This window comes from Pseudorca crassidens, chromosome 21 (genome assembly GCF_039906515.1).
Source record: "Pseudorca crassidens isolate mPseCra1 chromosome 21, mPseCra1.hap1, whole genome shotgun sequence".
Taxonomy (NCBI): Eukaryota; Metazoa; Chordata; class Mammalia; order Artiodactyla; family Delphinidae; genus Pseudorca; species Pseudorca crassidens.
Window position 1 is genome coordinate 14,606,760 of NC_090316.1, and position 19,058 is coordinate 14,625,817.

The following is a 19,058-nucleotide window of genomic DNA, read 5'->3' on the forward strand; positions in this document are numbered from 1 at the left end:
CTGGTCCAAGGGTTATACGTATGGGTGCCCCTGGTGTAGGTTCTGGATAAGAGGTGAGGGCACGGTTTCCCAAGGCGTGTGCTATGTAAAACATTAGTCTCCTAAGATGGTGCGAGAAAAGGGTTTCCTGGTCTCAAATAAGTTTGAGAAACACTGCATCCTAGAGTTTCCTAATCTTCAAGATTCACGATGCTCATATTGTTATAAAGGCTCTGAGAATCGTTTGGTAAAAAATCTTTTTAACTCTGACCTTAGAAGCATGTAAGTCTCTGTCCACGGTTACACCCGAGGCCAAGTGCTCTTTGACCACACTCAGAAATATGTCAGCTCAGGGGAAGAAAATGTACAATCCTAACTTATTGAAGTTGATGTCTTAAAGCACAAAAGTGTCATCCTTTGACTTACTTATTGCCAGGGCCAGAGAAAGAATCCTCACTGGTCGGAGTGTGGGTTGACTGGCCCCTCCGACGCTCCTGTGTGGGATTTCTGGTACTCTGACACCCAACACTAATCCTTCTGTTTGGTGAGGCCCTTCCTTCTGACCTAGGACCGGAGCCCCCTGGAAGCGCTGACCTTTTACGGTGCTAAGAACTTCAGTAACTGAAATCTGCACTCAGCGGTTCCCCTGGTAATTGAAATGAAGGTGACATGAGCCACTAACTGAGACTTCAGGTCAACAGGGCAACTTGCCTGTGCAAAGTAAACCCCGGAACTCTCTGGGCCACAAGGAGTTTGCCGGGTGACTGTTAACGAGCACGGACAAGCCCAGGAGTAGGCGCTGAGGCAGGATGACAGCCACCCAGTTATCAAACGTCTGCTCTGGCCTGGGCTCATCCAGGCACTGGACACAGTTCTCATTGAAACCAAGTACTTACATGGGATTCAGCAGAACTGACGGGACTTCCAGCCCTGAGAAGTAGCCTCGGAGGGAGGGAGCCAGCGCATCTGGAAAGACACAAGGGGAGAAGGTGTGAACCAGGGCTCCCCCTGCCCGCCCGTACATCCACACTCCTCACAGGGCGTCCTGCTGGGCTGCTGCCCCCTTTCCTGTCCCCAGGCAGCGCCCACTCATCCTTGCCCCCGGGCAGCTCTACCCCCAGGGGCTGGAAAGCATTGGAGCCGCATCCTGAGGAATCCTCCACAGGACCAAGCTCTCACGGAGCAGCCGGGGTCCAGCAGCTGCCCCGCTCCCAGCTTCCTTCTCCGCTAACAGCCACTGCTGGGCTGAAATCTGGCCCAGCGAGCCCCCTTTTCCATGCTCACTCAGCAGCACCTGGGCTGGGGGCCAGGCTGCCTAATGGCTTTCTGAGTAGCCTGTGGCAACACATATCAGCTTTGATAAGGAAGGGATGCTTCCCGACACCATCCACGCCAGTGGTCTGGCCAGGAAGCCTTTTGAGATTCTGCTCCTATTCTTTTAGAAAGGGTCCTGGCCTCTTGGCCCTGCGGGGTGTCTGTCTGCTCACTCTGCTGAGCCCCACCTCCCCCATTAGGTTTCCAAAATGAAAGGCCAGCCCCAAACACAAATGGATGGCGATGCTCTGTGCACTGGCAGGATGTTCCCATCCTGTAATGAGGAGAATGTGAAAAAACAAACAAAAGGGCGAGTGCACTATGGCTTTGACAGATGTCCATCTATTGGCACCGTCAGTTTTGACCCTAAGCCTTTGGACAGAGGCGAGAGATGCCCGTTTACCGCTGCGTCTGTTTACACCGAAGAGGGACGACCTCCCCACCGGCCTGTGAGCAACACAGGAAGCAGCGCTGGGCGTGGTGGCGGGAGAGCAGATTACAGTGAAGGGGGAGGCTGCCAGCACAGGGAGGTGGCATACTCCCAAGCATGGCAGGAGGAAGACTGCTCTTTACTTGGGTCTGGCCCAAACCGGTTCACGTGAGAACGTTTCTAGAGTGGAATGTGATGCTGGGAGGAATTTTACCCTGGCACATCAACTTCCGTAGTTTAATGAAATAAAATCTGCAGCAGAACCCCTTTTTCATGTGGCATCTTATTCACATCTCCAAAGCATAAACAGATGAAGCAGCAGTCTGGCTGACACAGAGGTGCAGGGGGCCTAAGGCATTGATGGAGACCTTCCGCCTCATCTTACCTGACTTGTACAGGTGGGGAAATCAGCTGAGGGCTGGGTTTTCTGAATGATGTCCACCATGGTCACAGAGCCCAGTGGGCTCGGGGCTGGGTCAGAATCCAGGGCTCAGGCTCCACCAGCTCTAACTTGATTCCAAAACCTGGGCTGTCTAGGAATGGGCCCGGGAGAGCCCACGTAGCACCCCTGGCCTCTCCCCCTGGTCCACACGCACAAGTGCGCGGAGTTCCCTTTAACCCCACGGGCCTCCTTCACAGAGCGGCTACTTCCCTCTGGCTGTCACTGCAGGGTGAGGGGCCACACTGGGGCACTCTGTCCCAGCTGGGAGGAGAGGTGTCTGGCCTCACTTACTCAGGAGGCTTCATAGGACCAGGGTGCAGCTTCTGCCTACACCAGGACTCCATTTCGGGGAAACCGCTGGGCCGGCTGTGCCTTAGAGACCCGCCGGAGCAGCACGTCAGATATGACTGGAAATCAGTTTACCAGCCAAAGTGGTCCCCCGCGTTGGCAGAGGGCAGAGCTGTATTCCTTCGGAGCCACCAGCTGGTACTGAAGCTCATTTAAGACAGAGCCAGAGTCCTTTCAACACTCATAGCAATTAAGGGGACGGGGACCAAAAACACTGCATGCAGGTAGGCTAAATACATGTCACGGGGGGAACTTAGGGGGGTAGGCAGGGCAAAGGGAGAGAAAGAAAGAGGGGACGTGTGGAGGCAGGAGGCCGGGAAGGGAGAGGGAGGGTAGAGTACAGGGGAGGAGGGGCAGAGGGCAGAAGGGAGGGAGGGGAGGAAGAGACTCAAAGAAAAAACTCATACCTACCCATGGCTTACGGCTTTGGGCATCTGAATCCACTTGCTCACTAAGCAAAGGGCAGAGGTGGAGCTGCCTTCCCGAGACAGGTGGTAAAGGATGGGGTGGGGACGTGGAACCTAAGCGCACACTGGAGGGGGCGGGGCCGTGCGCACCGGGGTCGTGGGAGCGCGGTGGTGACGGCTGGTGCTGCCCGGGTGCTGCCGGGTGCGGGGCGGGAGCGCTGAGCCCAAGGAGGCCAAGACGCGTTGGTGGTCAACGGAGGAGGCACGGGACAGGGGCTGCCCGAGGAGGGGAGAGCCGCAGAGTGGCTGGCAGGAGCCTCGCTTCGATGCAGGTGAAGCCCCTCCCGCCCTGCACGCCCGCTCGAGCCTCTCCACGCACACACGGCCTCGCACTCTCCCCGGCCGGCCGCGGGCGACGCGCGGGCCGGCGGAAGCTGAGCCCCGGGCTCCAGGGTAAGATGCGCTCGGCCGAGCAGAGGTGAAGTCGGCCCACTGGCTGATGCTCAGGGAGGGTGTGGCGGCCACGCAGCAGACGGGCCCCGAGATCCATCCCTCTCGTGCCCCACGGCTGGACACCACCGCGCCTGCCTGCGTCGGCTCTGTGAGGCCACTTCCTCAGAAGGCAGGTGGCCGAGCCCGCACTTCTCATCAGCACTGTCCCTGGGCACGCAGAGCACAGAGCAGCAGAGCTCACTGGGCAAAACCCGAGCTCAGGCAGCCAGCCCCGAGGAACAAGCTGCTCTGTGCCAATTACCGCTGTCTGGGAAAACACGGTTCTTCCTTAACACCCACTCAGGCTGCTCTTCTGCTGTGGTTTTTGGCCCCGGGTCACTCGCGGCCACTCCTGCCCAGTGCCTAGGGGCTACTTAGATGCGTCACAAACACCGGGGAGACCCATGATTCCCCGACTCCAGCTCCAGGGACAATCCAGCAGGGATGCAGTCTACGCAGCTGACCACCCTCGTAAGGCAACGGTCCTGTCTGCAGAAAAATGCACGTGTGCTCAATCACACATACACAGCTGCACGCTCACAACCTTGTATGCAATTCCAGGGGCCTCAGAAATCCCTGCAGGAGCCTCTAACATCATTCCTACGATCCAAGCTAACACTGATCTTTACTCTGTGCCAGAGACTGCAAAGCACATCACAGAAACTGTGACATATAAATGAATAAGCAACACAGAAGACGCTGGGACCCTTCCCCCAGAGCTTCATAACGCCGACAGTTATTACTGTCACGATTCACCATCCAGGGCCCACACTGGGATGCCACCATGACACTTCTGCAGGAACGCTGCTCTCAAATGCAGTGGCCCTGCAAGGGTAACACTGAAGTCTCCATCACCTCAGCCTCGTACCAGCTCCTGTGACTGGGGACAGACAGGAGGGCAGCCAGAAAAAGAAATGACTCAGAGCAAAGATAAAGTGGAGCGCTAGAGAGAGGAGAAGGAACCCATAGAGATCATTTCCATCCTCTCCCATTTGTAGATGAGGAAACTAAGGCCCAGAGGATTAAAATACATAAACTTCATGTCCCCAGTAGTGTTGCCAAGGACAGGAAACCCTGACTGGGCTCCAGGGTGGGAGCCCTGCCTGAGGCACTGGCCCCCGTACAGTGGTTTGTGGGGAGCACAGTGTAAAGTACCGAAAGGGTCATCCTCTGCACTGTACTATCCCCGAGTAGTGATGACTCCCATCGTCCCACATGCCTTTGGAAACAGTCATGAGAGGTGCTTACCAGGCAGCTGGCTCAACTCACGGCAGCTACCATTAACAGATACCCCTTGGTTTAGCAATGTTCTTCTCTGTGGAATAAAGGGACAAGTCTAGACCAGTGGTTCTCAAGAGTGTGGTCCCTTGACCCCCAGCATCACCTGGGACATATATCAGAGATGCAGAAACGGCAGGGGTAGGGCCCAAGCACCTGCATTTAACAAGTCCTCCAGGAGATGATGACACATATGTATGCTCCAGTTTGAGAGACACTGTGCTTGAACAGGTTTCCAAAAGTGTGTCCAGAAGAAGTGAGATGCTCTGCAGTCCGGTACATTTGAGAGGAAAATGCACAGTCTCAGCAGATTCTAGATACACATCAGCACATTAAAGGCTCTGAGAAGTTTACACAAACCTGTTTGACCTGATTTAATCCTGGGTTTCTCAAGTTTATCTGATCACGGAATCTTCTGAATTACAGAGAAGCGTTGAGAAACGCTGGTCTGGAAGGCCCCTTCCAGTGGTGACATATGGTGGATCCAGGAGGCTGAGGCACGCTGACACAGCATCCAAGTTCCCAGCTCTTAACAAAACTAATCAGGGCTGGAAGACGATCACTAGACCAGCTGGTACCCTGGATGTCTAATCTATCGGGAGCAGTGAAGATCTTCTCACCTTTCCTAATGCAGGTGCTGTACCTGAATGCAGATTTCCCAGCACCACAGTCAGAACGAAGCTTCCTCTCCTTTTTAAGGCATGGATATTCTTAGGCAGGTTTCCACCACTGTCCCCAAGAAGGAGCCCTGAATACCCTGCCAGGGCCTTCCCAGCATTGAGCCATTGGCCGCCAGCCACTCACACAGTTTAATTATAAGCAACTCTGCCCCACTGACTCCCAGCTCTAAGGATCCGCTCTTACGCAGCATCACCAAATAAAGCATGTCAGGGCCCACGGCAAACTTCGTTGCAGGCTGCCAGGCTGAGGAGAGGCTGCCAAGGCAGAAGCACACTCTGGTCCAAGAAACTCCAAACTCGCCACATAGACTGGAGTGGTAATTGCAATACAAAAGAGATGACCCTCTTTATGGGACCAATTATAGGGTTCTTTCAAGGAGCAATCCTCCCCATTTCTAATGAAGCATTCACCCACCCAAGCTGGAAGAACACTTTCCAGGAATTCCTCTACTTCATGAAATGAGGCCCGTGAAGATCACCCTCTAAAGGGACATCCGCACCCACCGGTCCCCTCTGCCCCCTCACACTCTTTCTTAGCAGACAAGGAGGACACGAAATGCCATCAGCATTCTTTACGCTACTTGTTTAGCCCCTAATACTCCTCGCCTAGGGCAATTAAACAAGTTGCCAACACCTAGACAAAATGTCAAGGTTTACAGGAACCGGTTCAAAGGTTTAAGTTTGCCATCTGACCCACCCGGAGAGCCGGGGAGAAGGCCACGCCCCAGCCCAACCCCGTGACCCCGCCTGATCTCCCAGTCTGAATGGTGGGACGGTGCTGAGGTCTGAGCCCAGGCAGCGACAAGGTCTAGACCTCAAAGGCAAGGTCCTAGGCCTGTGAGTACCTCCCGCTAAGAGCAATCAAGGCTGGGCTTAATTAAACATAAGCCTTCAGGGTTAATTTTCTCTCTTGGGCTTTCAGACTCTTTCCCCATCTGTCCCAAGCACAAACCAGGCTCTTGCTTCCCAACAGGCAGGTGAAATGTGCTCAGACATCCCAGAAATTCACTCAAGACGCCACTCGGGTCGAGGGCACCCAAGCATGTAACACCCTGTGTCAGATTAAGTCCACAGTGGTTGCCTGTCATCCATTTTTAATTTTGTCAGACTGTTAATTTTTAACTCTGTTTGCTATCAAGGGCCATTAGAGATCTCCAGGAGCCGAGCTCGGTGAAGCGAGAAGCACTTCGTGGCAGAGTGGATGAGTCTTGAGGTTGGGTTGTCCCACTTTGCCATCCAAGTTCTGGCCTTGCCCGCTGGCAGCACAAATCTTGAATAAAACATGATCCCATTTGGAGCTGATTTTCCTTTTTACCCCTGTCACAATAGGTTTTCTTCACGGAGTTCACTTTCTTTTTACGGAGGCTACATTTTACATTTCCAAAGTTTCTCTGTAGCCTGGGTTTTGTTTCCGAAGCAGTTAGAATTCACGTGCTTTCAGATGGTATCTGGGTGACTATTCCCACCAAAGGAGGCCAAACACCCGGGTGGACGGCCAGCTGACCCCACCTGAGCCTCCCCTCCGCTCACACCACAGCGACAGGCTGCCCTCCTGGCCCGGCCCCAGCTGCTTTTCTTCTTTACCGAAGAGTGAAGCCTGGACCCTTAGGTTTCTGCTGGCGGGGTACCAGTCCTGAGTCCCTGCAGCCTACCTGCTTCTTAAGCTACAGAGGTGCTCTGGAGCCTCCGGGTCACGCCTGAAGTTCTGACCCCCCACCCGCCCAAAAAAAGAAAGAAAAAGAAATGAAAGAGCTATTTTAACAGTAATTACTCTATGCCAAGCGCTTTACTCTTTCCCTCAAAATAACTCTAGAGAACAAGTGTTCATTCTTCCTACTTATAGATGAGGAAACTGAGGCTCAGGGAGGTTACAAACAAACAAACAAGCTTGCTTAAAATCCCAAAGTTAGCAGAACGGATGGAAATTGTCATTAAAATTCGACCTGCTGGATTTTAAACACTGAGGCCCCTATTAATTACATGCCAGGCCCTCGGCACATCCCGCTGTCTGGGCGGACGGCTCAGCAGTGAAGAATCCCGAAGGGGAGGCAGGCTCACAGACAGCACTTACAGGGGAGACTCACTGAGACTCGGGGACGGGCTCTCCCTGCTCGTGAGGTCGGGGAGAACACACAGCATCTAGGGAGCGTAGCTTTACAGGAGCAAACGGAACACGCTGAAGAAACCTGGAAAACACAGCGCACCAAACGAAGGCAATCCTGCTGCCGCCCCCCCAGTCAGGAAAGCCGCCCAGTATGGGGAAGGCTGGGCCTCAGCGGCGTAGCAGCAGCTCCGGCCAAAGGAACAACTAGACCCCACAACTCTGGAAGAATGGTTCTGCACTGCTTCTGGGAGGCCAGCGAGGACGGGCTCAAGGTTTGTGTCGCTGCTCTATTGAAAGGATCCTTAGTTCTTCAAATACCAGACAGCAAGAGGAGGGGAGGGGAGGGACGGATGGGACAGAGAGGGTAAAAAGGGACAGAGAATTTGCTTGGCCAGGAGTTGGCCCCCCTGGGGGTTGGTTCAGCCACGGGATTACGACGAGAATAATCTCCCCGAGACACAAAATGGAACCCCATCGCCTGGAAACGAGGCCGGGCAGAACCCCAGCGGAAGGACTGTAGGAAGAATGAGCTAGAAAGCCCAGCGACGAACAGACCGGGTGACCAGCAGCTGGAGAGTTCAGGGACAACAGCTCTGAGTGAAGCAACACACACGAACCACTTGGTCTCTCTGGGAATCCAGCTGTTTCCCACTCTTGATCTATTTCCTGTCAGGGACAGGTTTTCTTCCGACAGGCGTGTCCGGGCCTGGCTGTAGGGACTTCCTCCGGGGACAAGTTCTCCCAGTGCTGACACAAGCTGCAGAGACCACACCGCTGGACGCAGGGCAGGTGCCGTTGCTCGGTGACGTCGGTGGCTGTCGTTCGATGCCTCATCTTGCTCGTCTATTCCTCATTCACCCTTTCCAGCCTCTGGTCTTTCATTTGGCTGCAGCCCTGAGGACCCTGCAGCCCCACCCATGAGTGTCAAGACGTGCTCGATGTCCTTAGTGTTTGAACTAGCACAGCTTCGTGGGTAGCCAGTCCTGGGCTTTCTTCTCCTTGAAGATTCAAATGCTCCTTAAAAGGCTAACGCTTGCTAAGCCCTTACTGTGCGCCAGGCACCCTGTTAAGTGCTTTAACACGAGGGACGATTAGCCCCACTTCAGGTTGAGGAGCTTGTTCAGGGGAGGTCGTGTCAATGGCAGCGCCTGTATCTGACCGGGTAGCCCCAGCAGAGGCCAGGCCTCGAGGGGCAGGCAGAGGAAGAGGCCCCCCCTGGCAGGGGGGGAGGGGCTAGGAGAAGAAAGGGGGGCCCTGTGCTCCCTGGAGGCTGGCGCTGGGAGCACCGTGCCTGCCCCGCCTGCCTTCAGGCTCTTATGGGAGTTAGGCCAGATGCTCCTAGGTGACCAGAAAGCCAAACAAAACAGGGAACTAGACAAGGCTGGTGCATGCAGGAGACGGAACACCAAGCAGCGGTTTCTCCCCACCCTCTGACCTTCACGGAGCTGCAGGTTTAGAGAGAAAAGTAAATGTCAGAGGATTAACAGTTTCATTTATGGCTGAAAACAGTTCAAAGCCTTGAGCTGAACGGCCTCAAAGTCAGCGCTGCGGTCCTTCGAAGCCGTGGTCTCTGTGCCGGCCGCAAGCCCCGGGCTGCAGGCAAGACAGTACACAATACCCGTTTGGGAAGGCCGGGCCTCCAGAATGAGGACGTCCGGGTTGAGCGTGGACGCCGCGCGGGAGGCGCACAAGCACGGCGCGCAACTCCTGCCCCCGCCCTGCCCTCCGACAGGCTGGCCGTCTGGTGAGGGGCTCAAGCTGCCTCCCGTGGGCTCTGTTCACGGGCCCGCCCCTGCAGCATTGGCTACTGCCTTCTGAACAGGAGGGAGAAGCTGAGAAATCAAAGTCCTTCCCACACGCGCCTGGGTGGGAAGCACGGCCGCCCTGCCGCCGGGGCTGTGCTCCACCGAGTCCGCACTCACGCCCGCCCTGTTCCCTGCACCCTCGACACGCTACCTCTCACTGGCTCCGTACTTAAATCAGACTGACGCCGGCCAGGACCTCCTTCTTCCTCTCAGTATTCGCTATGGGACGCAGGGACAGAGGAGATGCCTAATGAGATGTGCTTTAAAGAGAAGTTCACACACGCAGTTCTTAAACGCTGCACAGTCAACACCTGGCCGGGGGTCCCGCAGTCAGGCCACCCACACACCATCCTAGGCTTCTCTCTCCTCCACAATCTCGCTTCCCTATCTGCCTGTGTCTTCTCCCCCATGGTTCATTCTGGTATTTGTTTTAGGTTTAGCCTTTAAATTTTTTCCAGTGACCTCCAGGGAGGTCACAAGGGACCTCCCTAAGGGCACGTCTTGCCCCGGGAAGTCCGTGGTATGATTTTAAAACCTTTTGTTTATGTGCAGGTGATGCGTTCCAGTTACAAGCTGCACAGCAGCCCTGGGAGAAGGTCTGCTGTTCCTCAGGGCCATTGAGGCCTCTGAGGAAGAGATGGGCAGTCAGGACTTGCTCTCTCAGTCCCACTTACCTGCAAAAGTTTCAGGCCCAACACTATGATGCTGGTCAAGTGAAATAGTATTGTTTCTAGAGTGTCGTGAGGACAGTGCATTTTACTGGCTTTCTCTCAATCCCAGCAGCAACAGGACTAAAAGCAAAAATGAACCCAGACTTAAAAAGCTGAGATTGTGTGACTAGGAGGTGAGAGGAACTGTCTGGACCTTCTCTTCGGAGCATAACTTTCCTAAAAGTCATGAATGAAACCTTCCTCTGCTGTTCACTGTGACTCACATAATATATTTAATAAACTTCAAATACCAGTGACGGTGAAAGCAAGCAGGATGATCATTTCTTACAATGTTAACCATCTTCTTAGAAATCGGATGCTCTTAGAAATAGATGTTCTTTCATCCCTAAAAGTAAAAAGGCAGTACTGAAGCTTACAGTCCGATTACGTTATCCAATAATTCTTTAAAAAATGGGATTTGATGTCACATAAGCATCTTCAATTTAGAGATGGAGGTACACGACCACAGATGGAAGCTGGGCGGAAGTAGAAATATGACGCAACTCCTTTTCGATGACAATTTCTGTCTCTCCTGGGTCCTCCTTCTGGATCACACAGACTGAAAACATTTCTACCCTCGTTGAAGCAAGATCTCCTGGCAGATGTGACACATGGATGCTAGAATGAGAATCTTCCAATATGCAGCTCTTGAGGGTTCAGGAGCCCAAGAAGATATGAGCAGCAGTGAGGCCTCGGCTCTGGACCAAGTCTCCCTGGGATGCTGAGTCCTTCTCGCATATAATGTATACTGAGTGTCACGGGCCCAGCTCTCCCAAAATCTGAGATAACATCTTAGCTCCAAAATCGCATCAGCATGAAAACAAAACGCTGCAGTCTACTTGAGATCGTTTTTTCTCTAATTAAAATTTTTATTGAAATCTCAAATGTTACCAAGAAATAGTTTTTGCAAAAGGGGGAAGAAAGAGCTAACAAGCAAATTCAACATGGGAGCTCCCTCTGCTGGTCTGCAGGAGGTTGATATGTTACAAACACATTCCCAGAGACAAATCTAATTTGCTGGAGAAGTGGACAAAAGACAGGTGTGTTGGGCTTTGCCTCAGGAGAGAAACACTAGAAGAAAAAAAAAATCCACGTCTCAAAACAGAGCACAACATCACTAAGAAAAGCAAAATTATTTAAAAGCTGATCTCCAAAGACATAATACGATTTCCGAAACAAAAATGGAATTAGCCACTAAGAGGACGCTCCATTTTGGTCTCCCCTCTGCTCTACCTCCAGTTAATAAAAATTCTCTCAGGCCCTCTGGGTGAAGGTTAAGTTCTGATTCCCTCGTCTCTGTCTCCAAGTCTCTTCTTACAGGCTTCCCATCTAGTTACAGGAGAAAGATCCAAGGAGTCACTGGAGCAAGGCCTTTCCAAAATTCCATCAAAGAATTAGTCTTTGGTGAGCCAGCACTGAGGTGTGGAAAGAGCTGGGAGTCAGGCGAGCTGGCTCTGGTCATGGCAGAGCACTTGCGACTCTGGACAGCTCTCTCCTCTTCTCCAGTCTGTTTCCTCATCTGTAAAATGGGTCAGACCAGCTGATCTGTCAAGCCTCTCCCAGTTCATTCTACGATTCTCACACCGGACAAAGACATTTAAATGACCGTATTTGTTCATCAGTCTTTAGGATACAGAACCCAAGCTTGCACTGGGAATGACCCCAAACAAGAAGTGGGGTTGAGCACAAGGACCTCACTGGTATCAGAAGAGAGTCCCACCAACCGTAGGACTGATGTGGCAGCACCAGGTGGATTCCTGGCTGGGAGAGCCTCAAGGTCAGGGAAGAGCTCACAGGGAAGGTGCCACCCTGGGCGATACATCCCAGTAAAGCATAACGGTTGAGTCCATGTAATCTTGGCACTGTCTCTCCTCATCCTTTCTCACAATGGCCTGGGCTTTCTGATCTCTTAAGACTTTTTACCCTCCTTCTCCCACCGTATTCCCCAGAATGACTTCTGATTTCATCCATTCTATGAATGAAGCAAGGGCAAATTACCCAGACATCATGGCCAAAAGCCGCCATTCGCAGTCCTTTCTGGCCACTGTCAACTCCTGCTTTTCCAGGACAGTGGTGAAAGGCTTTGGTGCCGATTAACCAAAGCCATGGGTATTTAGAAGACTAGGCAAACTTGGCACCATTTCATGGTATTATTAACATTTGCCTCAGTCGTCAATTGACCTGTATCTAGGCAGCACAGGAAGAGGTGGGTCACATGTCCCCAGATGGCAGGGGTGGGCCACAAACACAGGGGACTTTCTGAGTTGCTCCACGGCATCTACAAAATAATCTAAGGTCACTACGAGCATTCTGATAACTCAGCAGAAGGCATCAGCCCGTTTCCTTTCCCTCTGCCCTCCCCCGCTACCTGCCGCTGCAAGGGTGACCAAGCACTGACACGGACAAGGGTGGAAAACGCAACACGGAAGGGAAAGCAGAAAGCACAGTGAATCCGGAAACTGGGTCATCAGTCTCGGAAGAACCCCCGTTACTTTGTTTTCGGTGCCAAACACTCTCCCCACCACCACCTTTCTCCTCACTACCTGTACTCCTTTCTACCCCCTTCTTCCAACACAAAGGGTGATCACTTCCGAGGCCCAGGTACCGAGGCCTTCTCTTTATAGTCTGCCTGCACGGTCCCTGGGAGGCTGGGCTGTCCGTGCACATACGGAGCATCAACAACTCAGCTGAGAGAGGATGGAAGGAGGTCCAGCTGAGAACACTCCCGACCCCATGGCCTGCCTGGGAGACCCTCGCTGGGGCCGCGTATAGGTGTCTTGCACAACACAGTAAGTTGTGTACAACATAAGACTTTTAATTATTTCATCCAGCCTGGTACACAAACACTAAGCAAAACAAACAAAAACCCCACCTGTTCAGGCTGGTAACTTTTTAAAAACAGGCTTTCCTGCTTTTAGAGGAGTTACACATGCAGTAAGACAAATGAGAGTTATATTCTTTCTATCTTATTTGTTATTATTGATCATCACGCTGAATCCTAACCTTGATTACTACCACTGGCACTAAAAGCAAAGCTAAGAGAAACATCGTTTCCAAGGGAAGAGAAAGGGTTGGTAGGTAGACTAATCTTTGTGAAGAAACAGCGGAGTTTGTTCATAAAGCCCAGGCTATTTTAACTAAGAAAGAAAGCTGGTCAGAAGAGATACCTCTACCTTGACCTATAATTACATTTAAGACACTATACTGTACCTCCTTTTCTACAGGGTCTCTTAAAAATGGAAAAAAGGAACCCTTAATCTCTTCTTTAACATATGTATCATAGCACATAACCTTCCTCCTGGAAGCTCCCAGCTTGCTCCTTCGTCCCTAGAGCTCCCAGAACACAAGAGAAGAGACCTCAGCACACAGCAGCACACGCAGACAGGTAGCTCTTATAACAAGCGCACGCCTTCCTCTGCAGCCCTTCCCCACGGCAAGGCACACACATCTCTGCTCCCGTGACACCCTCTAGCTGGCTGGGGAGGTGACCTGGGCCCAGTCTCTCGTGTGTGATATGAGGGTGAGATCATTAAGGAAGAGAGAGGTGTTTTTGGGGCAAACATCAGGCAGTGGGTGATATCATTGCTGTCAGACGGTCCTCGGAAGTCCTGGAGGAGTGTCAGCTTGATTCAGAGGGGATCAGTAATCTCTTGAAGGCGGATCTGTTAGCTGGATAGGGGTTAGTTGTATGGTGTGCCCTGGGGAACCAGGTTTGAAAGGGCTGCTGGTGGAGTGAAGTCGTGGCCGATGGGTATGAATTACCTGGGCATGCAGTGAGGCGGGGTAGGTGAAAGCAGGAGGTAGAGCAGGCGCTAGCTCCGCTGGGTACAGAGGGTACGGGGCCCACACTTCAGGGCTACTGGGGTAAAGTGCAGGCACTGTGAGCTCATCTGCAAGAAAAGAATAAGGGAAGAGTTAGTGGTTACCAAACAGCTGGCTTCAAATCAGAAACAAAACACCCAGTGTAGCCCCGAGCCCCAATCAATGTCAGAAGTCAAGTCGCTCTCATTCCTTCAATAACCTGTTGGCTCCGGTCCCCCCAAACACTAAGCAAGAGAATGGTAAATACAAAATGGACAAAAAAAAGCAAGAAATCTGCTTCCTGTCTGGCCTGCTGAGATCTCAGGCCCGGGCTCCACCCTGGACACTCTGATGTCTTTCCAACTGTAGCTCGGGGGAACCCACGAACAGTGGGGACTTCCTGCACCAAACAGCAAACGGGGTCCCCCGAGGAAAAGAGGAAGAAAGAACTAGGAGGCGATCTCCCATGAAGACTCACTGCAGAGCCTTTGGGAGAACGGCGACAGACCAGAAGCACGGGAGGACTTTCCTGTGAATCAGCATAATTACTACTGACAAGTATCGGGATCACCAAACGGTTTCTGTTTAGAAGCACAAGGCCAGACACTGTGCCTATAGGGCACGTAAGGTGTTAAAAGTTCAGAGAATGGAAGTGCAAAGCCTGGGGTATGCCGATTAAAGTTAAGCCCCACAAAAATCCAAATAAGGACGTTCACAATTGCTGTTTACACAGATTTTATTTTCTAGGGGAAAAAAGATGAGTCATGTTGCCAACTGACTGGTCTAAAGGGACCTCGTGGACCTCCGATTCCACTCAGGTCAAGCTGCAGTTTGCCGGGTTGAAGGGCAAGTACCGGGCCTCAGCATGGATCAGGAAGCAACCCATTAAAGTAACAGCAAACACACAGGGGAGCGTCTCAGCAAAGGCAAAAATAACCTCAGTCAATAGTTCTGGATCTGGAACCTGTGAAGCGGCCATCTCAATACGTGCTTTTATCACCTGTCAAAGTCTGACATCAAGTAGGCCCGGATGCCCCCCCAGGGCCACTGAGGAAGTCAGGAAAAGGTGACCCGGCGAAGCCATCAGTGCCCGTGCCATTCAGGACGTCCCACAAGGGTACAGTGCACGCGACCCAAGGTCAAGAGGGTCCCTTCACTCCCTCCCACCATCTAAAGCCAGCGCAGGCCTGCATTGTAGGTCTCCCCCATCTCCCCCAATTCTGACCCCGGGCAGGGTTTTCAGCGTGGGAAGGGGGTTAGACACAGAAAACCGCTTTGCTGAGTGTGACGTGGGGACTGCTCTACAGAACCAGCGGAAGGCAGCTGAGGCCGTGTGCGCGTCTGCGCCAGCGGACAGGGTGTGCGCACGGCTCCTGCGTTCAAGAGCTTCCAACAGGCTGAGAGACGGTCCAGAGCTGACCAATCAGGACGCGTCAGGGGGCAGCCGGGGATGCCCGCAAGGTGGGGTTATATATGTGGCCGCCCCGACTCCCTCTCTCAACAAGGCAGTTGAAACGACCTCAAGACTTGGTGATGGGAACACAGATGGCCTGTCTATCCAGGCTGGGAAGCCTAGGCCAAAAGAGCAGACTAATAGTAATTATCTGAAGAGGAGAATACTAGCACCATAGCCCTCTTTAAAGTGATCAGGTCTATACCACCTACTTCCAGTTCTAGGGTGTGTAGGTGTCTGCAGTTTCTGTAAGGAAATTCCTTACAGAGGGGTTAAGACAACGCTTCACAGACCCCCATGTTTCCTGTCGTGATGAGACCACATGATGTCCATTAGAGCAACAACTCTTGTGAGAGCCCAGCTCGTGGAAACCAAATAGCCCCAGAACCAATGCCTCAGATTTTATTTTAAACAAACCACCATTCTCAGGAATGGCAAGCTATTACTGTTGCTGTTATTGTTATTTCAGCTACCATGCTATTTTAAGACACTGAGTCTTTTTTTTTTTAAAGGCAAGAGTCTCAAGACCCAGGACACACTAATTTCTCAGCCCACGCTTGTCCAGCCCCACTGTGACGGCAGAAGTCTATCAACCAGCATCAGAGGGGCTGTGCCTGGCCTGCAGCCTGACGGGCTAAAGGTGAGGCTGGCTGCAGGGCACCCTGGGGCTTCCTTTAGAAAGGTTTTCAAATGTGTGTCTTTTAAGATATCTGATCCTAAAGAGACAGTCTGGGTTTCAATCTCAGCCAGATGGAATTTACGATTTCCATACATTTCCACATTTTACCCTAAAGCATGACTTCACACTGGGCCTATACAGATGCTTGGAGACAACTCACTGATTGATATTTGCATAAAACCTAGCCCAGCTGAACGGGGTGGGGGTGGGGGCTGCTTCCAAACCCTCTAAACCCAAAGTTGCAGAGTCATAAATAGTATATAGTCAGGTAGCGAAGCAGAGGCCTAAAAGAGACTAGGGCAAATGCACACGGGATAAATCCCTTCTTCCATCTCCTCTCGGGATGGATCTGGAGTTACGGTCCGGAGGAGGATGCACTCAAAATATGTCAGCGGTGATGCTCTGTGTCGCTGAGAACGGGGAGAGGACGGCAGGGAGGGGGTTACCGACGACACCTTCTGCGGGCAGGAGCCAGGTCTCACTCAAGTCTGCACCCCTGGGCCAGCTCTGACCCCGGCATTTAGCCTGCAGTGCTGCTTGTTGTCCTGAATAGTCCCTGACAGAAAATTCTACAAGTTGTTTAAAGATACACCACTGTTTTCTTTGTTAAAGGAACTGAGGGAACATCCATAGGAACTAGATCTAAAATTTCTCAGTCCTTGCAGTATTTGTCATATCCACCAGAAAAAAAAAAAAAAAATGGAGCAAAGGCAGAGGCTCAAACAAGAGCAAGTGCTTTGGAGCAAGAATCTTCAAAGTGAAAAATAAAAGCGATGGAACCTTTCTTCAAACGTGTTTCCCAGAAACTCTTGTTTACTAAGAGTGCAGCAGTTTGGGTTGACTTGCTGGTGGTCGTGGGGACGGCTGGAGGACCTCCACCCCTGTTGAGTCCCCAGAAAGTACACCAGGGTTCCGGAGAAAACAGCTTGAAAACCGCTCCTGCAGCTGCAGTCACCCAGGGACCGGTTTTTAAAGTAAGCTCCTCTTCAAAATCTCGGAAGTCTGAATTCATTCCTGTAGCTCCTGGAAGCCCAGCTGAGAGAGGACGGGCAGGTGGGCAATGAGTAGCCAGAGAGGGGTGGGGAAGAAAGAAGGAACAAGGAAACACCTGGGAGGGAACGAAATAGGCTCTCTTGACGAACTTCAGTGGCCAAGGTACCCTGAGCCCCTGGAGGGCCCGGGGGGGAGCTTGAGAGAGCTTTAATGGCCCCGCAAACTGAGGTGTTGATAAATCTGACCCAAGCCGTACAGCGGGTAAGATAACAGGAAGAAAGGTAAACAACCCAGGTGGAGCTGTTCACTCCCTCCCCCATGTCCCCAAGCCACAGCTTCCCATCAGCACTGCAGCTCCCGCAGGTGGCTCCCTGGACCAGCAGAAACAGCAGCAGGGGGCACGGGGGGAATGCAAATTCTCGGCTCACCCCAGACCTACTAAACCAGAAATTCTGCCCTCCAGGTGATTCCGATGCACGCCTAAGTATGAGAACCACTGCTATCTTCCTACTTGTCTTTCTTATTCTATTATTAGCTGCTTGAGTAAAGGGTTAGGCATTTTGCTTTCAAAGTGCCCGGGATAGTACCTGTTACACAGTATCTGTTGAATACATGAATGAAACACTCCAGGAGAGAAAATGCAAATGACAGCGATAATCCTGGACTTGTTTTGGGAGTGAAACTGGAGGGTCAAAGCTGACCCAGCCCGACACCCCTCGCTAGGCTCAGGGCCACCCACGAGTGACAGAACCGCACAGGCACAGCAGAGGCAGCCGGCCCCGGTCAGGATCACACCGGTGGGAGAGCAGCCCTCATGGACGCCTGCATTTCACCATGCGGCGGCAGACTCCCCGAAACGGCACACGCTCTCCTTTGATGGAGCAGGGCAGTGAGCTGCACAAGCTTTTAGCATCTGTACGCTCTTTTTTGTTGCTAATGTGGGCTTGAGAAAATTACAGCAGCTAGAGACAGGTTTTCCACAGCCCAAGCCCTTTGTACGACTCCCGGGTGGAAAGAGAGACGCCAGCACCGCTCAGGGGGGCTTCACCTTCCGGAGCCGCCGCGCAGCCTGCTCTGACTTAACAGGACGGGAAGGCTGAAAAAAGAAGGTAAGTTTGCCGCCCTAGGCCCATTGGGATGAACTGGAGTCGGGGAGGGGGTTAAGGTCCCCTAACAAAAGAGGCTCTTGACCACCCAGAGTGAGCCAGGCCCCAGGGAGCAGAAAGAGATCAGAAGCCCAGGGCTTTTGTCTGGGCCTAATCTGACCCTCCTGAGAGGCTGGGTCAATCCTTTCCCTAGGCGCCAGATCTGGCTACATCCTTTTCTCCTTTGGCACCTCTGAGGATAACGTTGTTGAGGGCTCACAATATACATCTGAATAGGCCTTTTTCTTAGCATAAGAGTATGCAACCGGGAGAGTTCAAACTGAATTCTAACCAACAAAGACTAGAAACGTCCCCAATTCCAACCTCCAATCCCTTTGAAAAGAAAGAACTGCAAAGTCTGATGAATGTTTAAACCGAAAGAGCTCATGAAGATCACCTAGCCTGCCTTTTCATCTGGGTGAGGAAACAAGGATGCAGACAGGCGAGGCTTCCAGTCTAAGGTCACATTGAAACGGATAAAGATGAATGACTCTTAGAGACAACTGAGATAAAGAGGAACAAGGAGACTCTTCAATGGAGCGACCTTAGGATAGCTGCGAACACACGGCCCAAGAACTTTTAAGTCAGTATTTACTTTGTCTCTTGGATATTTCTATTTGGAAATATTCCACGGCAATCTCGTGCTCAACATGTCCCAAACGAAACACACTCCCTCCAGTGGCCTGTCTTCCTTGGTTCCAGATTTCAGTAAAAGATGCTGCTTAGTTGCCCAAGCCAGGGTGACCTGGAAGTCACCCCACCTTCCCTCACATTCGATCTTTCACCAAGGTCCTATTGAATCTATCCTATCATCACTGTGATCCTAACTCCCATCACTGGATTACCGAAAAGGGCCTCCTGGGCCGCTACACTGCACCTGGGTCAACTTTAAAAATACACAATTTAGTAATGTCACTCTCCTGCTTAAATAACCTATGATTTCTCTTTGCTCTCTGGACAGGATGTGACCATAGCCCAGAAGACCCCGCATGATCTTG

General features: G+C 52.1%; 1 protein-coding gene across 5 annotated transcripts in view; it reads right to left on the reverse strand.

Annotated features, from left to right (window-relative positions):
- The window catches only part of RBPMS (RNA binding protein, mRNA processing factor), a 186,668-nt gene that overhangs the window by 12,873 nt on the left and 154,737 nt on the right, over positions 1–19,058 (reverse strand). Inside the window, exons 6-7 of one of the 5 annotated variants that reach the window (XM_067721753.1) lie at positions 13,752–13,879; positions 876–945 (exon numbers count right to left, since the gene is read on the reverse strand). In XM_067721753.1, the coding sequence (XP_067577854.1) occupies positions 883–945; positions 13,752–13,879 (191 nt within the window). In that variant the 3' untranslated portion in view covers positions 876–882. The other 4 variants (XM_067721752.1, XM_067721755.1, XM_067721754.1 and 1 more) reach the window with 4 other exon arrangements.